The sequence below is a fragment of the Galendromus occidentalis genome, unplaced genomic scaffold (assembly GCF_000255335.2).
Source record: "Galendromus occidentalis unplaced genomic scaffold, Mocc_1.1 scf7180000077488, whole genome shotgun sequence".
In the NCBI taxonomy this organism is placed as follows: Eukaryota; Metazoa; Arthropoda; class Arachnida; order Mesostigmata; family Phytoseiidae; genus Galendromus; species Galendromus occidentalis.
The window spans coordinates 720064-730848 of record NW_003805476.1 but is presented as its reverse complement, the minus strand read 5'-3'; the positions used below and the strand labels follow the sequence as shown (position 1 = coordinate 730848).

The following is a 10785-nucleotide window of genomic DNA, read 5'->3' as shown; positions in this document are numbered from 1 at the left end:
CGGATGCAGAGACGCGAAGACGGAGAAATGGCAGCCTTCCTTCAACCGAGAGTGAAAAGAAACCATTTTATTCCCCCGAGTTGTTGATTCCTCGTGGTCGCCTTCCTCATCCCCACCTTCCTAATACAAAAACAGGTCATCGACATCCATTCTTTGTTTCTCTTAAGTCACTAAAATGATCTTATTATGTACACTTCTTCTCATGCTTCAATGATATTAATAGATTGGTGACATGATGGACTCGAGAACGATTCGCGGACCGACCTACTCCGGCTGTCGCACCGTGCCAGGTGTCCAATTGAATCCTTTGGGGAAGCGTTCCCGGAATTCAGGGCTCATCCTCACTCGTTCGGGGTACTCCGAAGCGATGCTTCCCTCCCCCCTTTCTTGGAAGAATTCCGTTTCCTCTGAATGGTTGGGAGCGAATATTTCATATTCCCCCGCAGAAAAGCGTTCCCCGCATACTACACATGTGGACGGATATACTTCATTCGTTTTCCCAGGATTTGTGACCTTTCCTCGCTGGAGCTTTAGGGGGTAGCGGCGGAGTCGGCTGTCCTGAAATGTTCTTCGGAGGCAGAGTAGGTGTTTCTCGAGGATCAGGAATTTTTCCACCTTTGCTATCTTCGTACATGTCTGCATAGATGAGATCCTCTCCACCCTCAATCGTCTGAAAGGATTCGGAAAGCATCCTTCGTTAGTTAATCGATCCGATGTCCGGAAGGAGGGGGAGTTGAGAAAAGTTCCCAACGATCACACCGAAAAAATTGCCCAGGCCGACTACGACGTGATCATTCGAAAACTCGAGGGGAAGACGCACGGGCTCGACTTGATTCTTCTTGAAATTGACGTTCTCGTAGGCAGGCGATACGACACTCTGATTGATGGGCGGCGGGACGGGCGGCACTGGTCCCTTGGCAACGGCTTGATACGTGGCGGGAGTAGTTCTACGGAAAACGTCACTGAGATCGTAAGGGTCCGATTCTGGAAAATTGAAACCATAATAACTATTACCTTCAGGAGTTCGTGGTTCCGCTGGTTGCAAGTCCGCGTCGTAACCAACGGGAATATGGGATAGCAAACACTCACGCTTCAGTTTCCTCCTGAATAGGCAGATTAGCAGCACGATGATTGTCAGCAGGAGGATGATAATTATAATTGCCAGGATTACCCAGACGAGTCCTGCTGGCAGGGCAGCGGCCCCTTCGACCACAAACACGCACTCGGTGAAACCGATAGAGTTATTCGGTGAACAGCGGTATTCACCCAAGTGGAACTGTTCCGTGTCAGAGTCCCGAACGAGCACAGAGGACATGCCCTCGATTAGGACGTTTTTGTCGCTCAGCGGTTTATTGTTGCGGTCCCATTTGACGGAGAACTTCGTGGGATTCGAGTCTACGCGGCAGACCAAGCGATCCGGTTCGTCATCGTCTCCGGTGGAGCTTTCCGCACTGATGCTACAAGACGGCTTATCTGGAATTGTCATCAGGGCTCGCCGGTCAGATAAACGGAAAAAACGACTGTCCAAGATAGCGATGACCCTGTCCGATAATAATAATAAAACCCGAGTATCGCGGATCGAGGCTCAGAGCTCACTACTTGAAAGCAATTCGCAGACAGAAGGTCGTGACGATAGAGAAAAATCAAATGGACGACCCCCTCAAACAGTTACAAGTGTCGACAGCTATGTGCTTTGCGATGCTGAGAGATATGCTATAAATTCAGATCTCCGTTCGTCGATGCCCACTGCTCGTGGGTAGGTTCACTCAGAATAGCATAGAGCCGAGTCGGGCGTTGTTATGTTCTTTAGTTTTTAATCCTGCTCGCGGTCTTCGTCTGTGTAGCAGCGTGGAGCTCCGAGGGGTGGCGTTCTCGTGTTTCCCTGCACAGAAAACACATATATTTCGAGGGAAACCCGAGACTATTCAGAGAGTTCCTCGGTGACGCTCCATCTCTTCACAATTGTCTCGATCGATTTTCACCAAAGTGGTACAAGTATTATGCGTTTCCCCAGTGAGGGGATTTTCCGTTCTGAACGACTCGAGTCGCAATCTTCTGAACTGTGGGGGCTCTCGATATACGTGCGCTCATATTCGACTAGCAGACAGGACTAAGAGCCTCGAAAGCCATCAGGTGGTGGCCGAACTCCTCCCTGGATTCCTCTGATAGCTCGACCGGGCTCTCTCGGCAGTCAATAAAGAAGAAGGCCGCGCACTTTTTTCGACCAGGCGTCAGCTTGTCTTCCGGATTAGCCTTCTGAGCTAATCTGAGCCGAACGGGCTCCAGGGAGAAACGGATGGGAGACAAGACGTTTTTGCGTTTCATTTTTGTGCTCTGGAAGAGGGCGGATTGTTGCTCATATCAGGAGCGAGGACCCTCCCATCGGCCGGTCTTATCCTCTGCATGACCGAGAAGAGAGTTCGATCGATCGAGGCTCGAGAGCCTCATACAGAATGTCGATCTCCGATCCTGGGAATCGGTGAGTTCCAGTCACTCTGAGCGCTCGTGAGACGGGAGTGTCATGCTTCAGGAAATAATCGAATCAGCGGGAAATTATGAGAATCCTGCGAGCCGAGAACAGCATGAAACATGGATCCGATGAGCCGTAAGCCTCAGACGGGAAACGGACTCTCGCTCCGGACCGCACGGATTTTATGCAATACACTCGAACGCGCGCCACTCCCGCATTTGGAATTTAACGAGATCAGGAGCGGCTGAAAATCTTTCGTCCACTCGAATGACTTCCGAACTTGGCTGTATGTGAGGTCCCTGCCTCTCGGATACAGGAATAGCGAGGGAGACAGCCGACGTCATGTCACGCTTTTACGTAAAGTACTCACAGACGATATTTATGTAAGCTATTTTCGAAGCTTGGCCATGAGTATTCGAAGCGACGCAGGTATAATTCCCGTGATGATCTTTCTTGAGGTCGTACTCCGGGGGCAGTTGCGAGGAATTCGAGATCAGACGTCCTTTAAAGAACCATTGATAGTGCGGGGGCGGCACGCCTTTGCCTCGACACTGAACCAGCTCGTGACGGTCCCCGACTCGGACGTTCTGCCGCTCGGGGTTGACGCGAACATTATCCGGAGCGTCTGTGGATGTGAATGAAAGACTTGATATTGAATCGCGCCTAACATATCCTTTGCCGAAGTAGTACGTTCCCACATGAATATCCCGTCGGTAGGAGAGGCGCCCGAGCGAGTCAGACAGTAGAACGAAAGAGAACCGAAGATGAACGATCGCGTTCGATATTTACATTCGACCTGGAATCTTGTCGTCGAGTTGACGGATGGCCCCACGAAGTTGCTGCTGCTCACGCAGCTGTACTGAACCACAAAGTCCTTGTTCTGAGTCCCGTCCTTCGTGAGATCCAGGATACCATTGGGAAATTGATCGAGGTTGAAGCGTAGAGTGGAAACTACACCCGAGAAGTAGTTCTCGGTGATGTTCGCCGGGTCCAGCACGGTCTGGAATTGCAATTTCGAGGTGATGATCGGAAGTTCGTGCGGGGAATAAATTCATTGTCCCCGAACTGCTAACTAGGTTTCCGTTTCATTGAATCCGACACGCGTCTCGGAGCCGGGACACGGGAAGCGGAGGAGCAGGTCTCGCAAGAACATGTTTCGGAACTGCTCAAAGACAATTGAGACCTCCACGTCGCCGTCGAGCTTCGAGGCGGCGGCGGGAGCCGAGCGAACTGAGTCGTCCTGAGAATTCGGTGAGTCTCTCGAAATTCTCAACCAAGAAGAGTCAAACGTAAAGGTCTGGCGTGGTCGTATTCATGCGCCCAGTAGCCGAGAACACGACGATCTCGTCTTTGTTGGCGTCGCGATGGCTGCTGCTGGCGCTGTGGAAAGGGATTTCATTGTTTCGCTTCGCCGTGGCGGAAGCCGAGACAATACGAATAGTTTCGCTGTAGATGTACAGACAGTTGTAGTCACAATGGGAGTAACCACGAAGGCAGCTGCCGCCGCGGCGCTCTTCGGGCAGCGGAGTCTATTAGCGCTAGATATTAGCGGCGGCCCGGCAAGTGAACACTTTCACTTTCCACAAATCAACGGAACGGGCATTCCAGGGTGACCTTGTTCGTGCGCAATTCGAACAACGAATAGGGGAAGGAGCTCCACTCCCAATTCCTCCCCCCTTGCAGCTTCCGCAGAAGTCGACGGACGATGACGAAGTCCGTCGCGCTGATCTAATTAGTTCAGTTTAAGTTGTAATGAACAGTTCTCCTCATTATCTCTGCGGGGACGAGATCTTGAACGTACCTAAGTGGATCGGGACGCGAGTGCCGATCCTTGTCTGCCGACCCGCAAGTCTGCTGACTTGGCTACGAAATGTTGACAGAGCGCACAGTAGCAGTGATCGTCGGTCTTAATTATTCTCTTCCGTGCAATACATCGGAGTTGCAGAGAATGGAAGAATTAGCATTTATTCGAGACGAACCTCTGCTGTCACGAGAGCGCGTATCCGGCCCACGCTTTTCCGTCAATGGATGGAGAGAGATTCATTCTCGCTTGGGAATCAACTTGGGATCTCTCAGCTTCCCCCGGAGATCGAGAATAGACAGAACTAATTATTCGGGCGGAGGAACCAACCTCGATGCTGTAGAGCGGATCGAATACGAGGCTATAGCTGCCTTTATCCGGATGGGTGCGATACCATTCGACGGAGCATTCGGGGCTGCACTCGACTCGACAGCGTAGTTCGATGTTGCTGTCATTGAAAAGCGCCCCGAACACCGGTGGAAGAGGTTCGACCATTGCCGGAGGGGCGAACTGTATCAGGTCGAGATAACCTCTGAGTCCGCTGCCAACGGTGTTTTTGCCCTCGCATCCGTACTGGCGCTGGAAATAAAGGACGAGGAATGGAGTCGCAATTGTCACGCTCGCCACGAGCAATTATTCGAGTCGGTCATCCTGAGCGGATGTCGAGAACGAAAAAATCGTCACGCCGCGTGATGCTCGGAGCCCGGCTGCGCGGGGTCGCCGTTTCCGGGTCAGTGACAGTTATGCTACGGTTTTCGTCGTCGTTTATCAGAACGCAGACGCCACATCGAGCGGAAAAAGACTAACCTGAGTTTCCATAGAGATGTTGTAGATGGTGTAGTTGTTCGCAATGGTATCATCGAGGAACGTATCGTTAACGTACCACGTATAGGCGTGCACGTCCGGATGGCCCACGTCGTCCAGGAGGCAGAGTAGCGTGACAGACTTGTTTTTGACCGCATACATTTCCGCGATCTGGATTCGAGCGGAGCCCGGTGGATCTGGAAGTTTTCGAGCGTACAAAATGCGCACTCATCGTGGATTTCATGCGGGACGGTTATTCTACAAGCAGCACGGGAGCATCGCCATTGGACGTCCTGCGAACTCGATTATCTACCCGCTTGACCCTGGTGCCGTCGGTGAATTAAGTTGCTTTCAGGCTCTCGGACCTCATCGGATCGCTGATCCAGTTTGTGGACTCAAAGGCACTCAACGGAAATTTCGAAGGCGGAAAAAAGAATCACAAATTCCCAAAACCCGACTGCGGCATCGACGATCAGCAGCCGGAACTCACATTCAACGTCGAGATAGATCGGAGAAGACTGATTTCCGAAATCCGCATCGTTCTGTAGACTGCAGGTGAAGTTTCCGGCCTGCGCTCGGTAGCCTGCCAAATGGAGTTCGTATTCGGAAGTTTCGTTGAAGAGGATACCGTTGTGGTACCAGCGTGTTCGGTGGGTCCAGGTTGGGTTGCCGTCCTCGACGTCGCATCGCAGCATCACTTCGAGATCCTTCGGCATTGTGTCGACGTCCTTGACAGTCGTCGGGTTCATCTCGAGCTTGGCAGTCGGCGGATCTGCATTCGAAGAAAAACTACTGCTGACTGTCGGAGTTCTGGTGCTCCGATCGCTTCGAACTTTTTGCCTCTTCGCACTCGTCTGCCCGAGGGAGTTCGCTGGCTCCGCTGAGAGAAAACTCTCTATCTGTTCCTTCTAGCCAGAGATGCTTGAATGGCAGCGGAAGCTCATCCGAGAACCTCCGGGACACCATTAAGGACGTGACACCATTAAGTAAGGGAGCCAGGCAGCGTGCTCGCGAGGAACAAAGGAGACACAGAGCTCAAAACTGGATCCGATAGTCAGGTGACAAACAGAAGCTGAATGCGGGGAAGTCGGGTGAAGATCTTGGTCACGGACACGATCTTCACCCGAGGGAGCCCTCCTCGAGTCGCCCGTTTTCACATCTCGTCACTAGTTCGAATTTCGCTCTCGTACTGGCAGGCTCCTCGGAGCCCTGCCTAATGACTGACTGAGAGACTCATGCGGAAAAGTTGACGGAACATCCGAGGAGACGACGTATACATCCGAGTCCCTGATCGCTGGTATGATTACGATGAAGAGGCTAATCATTTCTACTACTCACAGAGGACATCGAGGGACACTGCATTCGAGGAATTGCCCCAGCCCATCTCGTTCTTGAGGGAGCACGTATAATTTCCATGGTCGTCCTTCGTCACGTTCAGAATTCGGAGGATCGGGCTGTTATCGGCATCCTGGATGAGGGCGTAGAGTTTCTCATCGGCGGCATGGATCGTGACGTTATCTTTTGCGAAAGTGTAGTCGAATATGTTGGTTGGATTCGCCGTGAAATTGCAGATAACGTCTACAGAAGAGCCCTGTTTCACGGGATAATTGTTGGCGCGCTCGATCCAGACGAAAGGAGTGACTGGAAAAAATTCGCAATGTCATCGGGAGCGTTTGAACGCTGGGGCCCACAGAAGGGTCTATGGCGCGTCGGTTCCCAGCTCCAATCTCCGGGGGAAAACTCTCAGAAACGATATTCCCTCTAGAATTGCCGAGCTTTGACCGGGACTTCTCGAGGAAGAGACGTGGCCCGCGTGACCCTATACATATCAGGGAGAGTCGACGGCAGCTCACAAAGTTGGGAATAATTGAGATATGCGGAGAATCGTTTTCCGGGGGCTCCGGACCGAACGAGCCTCCGAAATCTGATGAGTGATGAGCAACGAAGGGATTCGAGCTACACCGACCGAGCGTTCACATCCGACATGGCCACCACTGTCAGCCGCTTCAGATCCCAGCAGTCAGAGTAAATGTTTTAGCGTGTTCCGAGCAGACAGCGACGTTGCCAGCAATCATCTGTCATTCCACGCGGACGATGTGATACCAGTCGTGGCGGAGGTAGGAGTAGCAGATCGCTCGTCGACCCGTTCTGCTCACTCACCGATTAGAATTAATGATATCGGCTGCTCGGCTCGTAATCGGACCACTCCGTAAACCACAGACAGACTGAAGAGACTTTCTATCCCAACTCTTCCCTCGTCTCTGAGACGATTCCCTCCACGACGCGACGCTCCGGATCTAGTACCGTAGGGTTTACGTCTGAACCGCTACTTACACAATACGCTCATGGTGTAGTTATCCATGAGAGGAACGGCTCCTTTTTGTTTCATGACTTCATTAGTACCGTGGCAGGCGAACACGACGTTGTGATCGTATCGGTTCACAGGAATATCGAGGACACTCGTCGTGTCGAAGGTGTCGTCTTCGGTTCTGCTGTGTGACGAATGAGGTTGGGAAGCCAATTCGATTCCCTCACGGTACCATATCGCATTTGCGGCCGGGTTCGCTCCTTGAACCACGCAGGTGGATATCATCCGACCGCCCTCGGGTATATTCATCTGCGGGGGTTTGAGGCTGATATCCCGCGGTTTCACTGGAAAGAAGAAAATGTTCACGAACTGCTCCGCCGAGTTCACCTTTCGGGGCACGTGAGGCCTGGTCTCGGCGTTAGATTTGTGGAATGAGACTCTGACGGGATGGTGATACGTTTCCGAGCGAGGATCAATGCTCAGGAGAGTTCGGCGGGGGAGTACTGAACTACGAGTCTCGGAGGAAGTGTAAGAGTAAAGGAAACGTCGGTCTGACATGAGCTATCAAACGGAGCGGACGTCGGCCAACAGACGCTAACCATAAGCACAACGGTCGAGAGCGATTCCGATCATCATTGATGATTACTACGGATCTCAACTAAATGCCTTGAAACGTTGTTGGTCGGAGCATGAAAGAGCGACTGTTCGAGCTCATTCGGTAATCCGACCAAATTCAATGATTAACCGAACTGTCTGGTGGTCGCGCCCATCGCTCGCCCGACCGGGTAAGAGATAGAATAAGCATGGGAGGGAGCGTTCTCCGAACGAAGTGAGCGACGGAGGTATCGCGGCCAGTCGAACAGAACTCACAATGGAGCATGATTTGCACTTCAATGCTTTTGGGTTCCGGGAAAGTTACGTGGCGAACTTCGCACTTGAAACGAGACCGGATATCGTCTCTGTTGAAAACGTTCGAGTACGTGACAGTACTTGTGATGTATCCATCGACCGTCGAGCTGACCAGTTGAGCTTTGAGCTCCTGGTCGTTTTGGTAAAGGACCACCTGGGCCGGCGGCTTGGCGCCACGCGTCGTGCACGTTACGTTGAACGTCTCCTCTTCGAGCAGTGGTCCTATCACAGCCCCGTCGGGGTACTCCACACCACTGAGTTCGATGACCGGATCTTTCGGCTTTGCTGAAAGACAGAACAGAGACATTTGAGCGCAGTTGTTAACACGGGCATTTAGTTCCCCCTTGTCGGCGTTTTTTTCCTCCGACTCTTTCATCATTCTCCAGTCTATCCATATCTTCTCGCGCATATACTCTCCATGAATCTCTCACCGCCGCTCAGCGCACCGGACAGCCGGTTCGCTTGGCCGCCGGCTTTTTTGCGAAAGAATCAGTCGGTCTCACTAAGTGAGTACACCATTTTCTTCTGGTTCTTCCTCTTTGTGTTGTGGAAAACAAATGAATGCTCCATCAACACGTTAGCTGGAGAATGTCACCGCATGCGTCTGCAGCCCATCAGAGAGAATCGGAGCGGGTGAGCAGGGAGAGAGCAGATAGAAGAATAGTGGTAGCATCCGGGAAGACAGCGGCGTGGAAAATGCATCCAGAACGATCCGAGTTGATATCGAGAAAGTTATCAAGGTTTCATTCATGAAGTGTGAAACGAGGCTGTGGGAGACCGGGTACGGGGAGAAGCACGATCCAGGGGATACCGTAACCCAGTCCCATAGCAGGTCTTTAGTTCGCGCGGTATCGGGATGAGCGGCGTCCAGTATGTTTATGGGAAAATCTACAAACCTCGCACAATAAGGTTCGTGTATGAAAGCGATGGACAACCTCCTTTCTTGTAGGTGACGTCACACTTGTATCGAGCTTCGTCTGTCAATTTGAGCGGGGCGATTTGTAGGATCGCTGTCGTGTTCTTGATGTAGAAGTCGGCTCTCGTTACCGCGCCGTCAGCGAGGTCCAGCTGCGCATTCTGCTTGTTACCGTTGTATATGAACACTCGTTTCCACATATCATTCACGTATTTGCTCCACGTAATGAGAAAAACCTCGCCGCACTTCGTTGTGTCCACCAGGCACGGTAACCGAGTTGAGTCTCCATCGAGTCCGATGATCTGAACAACGTCGTCGGAAGCCACACCTGCGAAAAATATCAAATTCAGAGTAATCAGTTCTCTTCTCCGAGTCGAGGAGCGCTTGGGGTTGTGATGGGATTTCCGGAATCCCACATTGCGATCCTGTATCGAACTTTTCTTTCAGCGTCGAGAACATCTTGATCTACCCAAAAAAAATATGTGGGTTCATGGAGAATCTTGTTAGGCTTCTCGACACGTTTTTTTTCGACGGTTTTTCATGAGCATCCCTCGAGGAATCGTTTTCGATAACATCTGGATTCCGGGAGAAAAGCCTTACAAACCCGCCCGCTACACTGCAGTGAACGCAGAGCTTACGAGGGAGACTCCCCGTTCGACTGAGCCTCTCCGATTTTCATTCGCTCAGAGGAACTCAACTTGAGAAGCTCTCGATATCGATAACCAAGGACCCATAACTTCTACGAGAGCAGGATGATATGAATATTCATTTGTCGGAAAGGAAAAGATTGCAGACATCTCCGCTCGGAGAGACACACTCCCCTGAAGAGGAGTTACTCATTCGGCGATAGGGACAGAGGTTGGAGAAGTCCCGAAGTCTTCAGAACACCGCGCGTGTTCGCTGTGACATTGGATCCGCAATGGCGGACGAAAGATGTAAGCTCGACTTCCACAGGTACCGACGTGCCGTTTATTCATCCAGCAGCCTGACCTTCCGCATAAGTGTTGTCAACGAGATGAATTACGTCAACGACGGATATGCTACACGGCGAGATTGTTTGCGACACGCTTGCAATGAGCGTTTCCCTCGAAGCGACCAAGAGCATCGGCACGTAGAGTTCAAGAGCGACACCGAAGAACCTCGGTGGGTCCATTCCCACTTTCCGAATGTCCGCTCGTGTGACTTCAGGCGTATCAAGCGTCGTGCTCCTCGGTTCGAGTTGTTGGTTTACTGAGTACATATTTCAGGAGTTTCGCCAGTCATTGACAAGTGTTTGTCAAGGTCCTGTCGCCGACATGATCATCCGGTAGCCAGACCCTGTCCAAAGTAAACACGACCGCGACCACCCTCGAGAGCCGCTGCTGCTGTTGTTCGGCACGCCGAGAGCACTAGCTCAGTAGTCGTGCCGGGACTCAGATCTCTGTCGGAAGTTCTCTGATAAGCGTGAGGATAATGCCGGAGGAGAATCCCTGAGAGCGAATCTTCGGAAATCGATACCCCCGGAGAGCTGGTCTCTGTCATTAGAATCTACGATGCAATCGACCCAACCCACCTTGAATGGCGACCAGCGCCACTAT

At 51.9% G+C, this 10785-nt stretch overlaps 1 protein-coding gene across 1 annotated transcript; it reads right to left on the bottom strand.

Annotated features, from left to right (window-relative positions):
• Positions 1 to 487: 487 nt before the first annotated feature.
• LOC100900936 (titin-like) lies at positions 488 to 9667 on the bottom strand. The gene is made up of 13 exons (XM_003746148.1): positions 9625 to 9667; positions 9189 to 9536; positions 8254 to 8577; positions 7410 to 7727; positions 6414 to 6716; positions 5566 to 5847; positions 5079 to 5272; positions 4602 to 4850; positions 3260 to 3470; positions 2841 to 3095; positions 1090 to 1473; positions 821 to 984; positions 488 to 670 (listed from the first exon to the last, which is right to left on the bottom strand). Exons 1-13 carry the CDS (start codon positions 9665 to 9667, stop codon positions 488 to 490), a joined length of 3258 nt encoding a protein of 1085 aa, XP_003746196.1.
• Positions 9668 to 10785: the final 1118 nt, after the last annotated feature.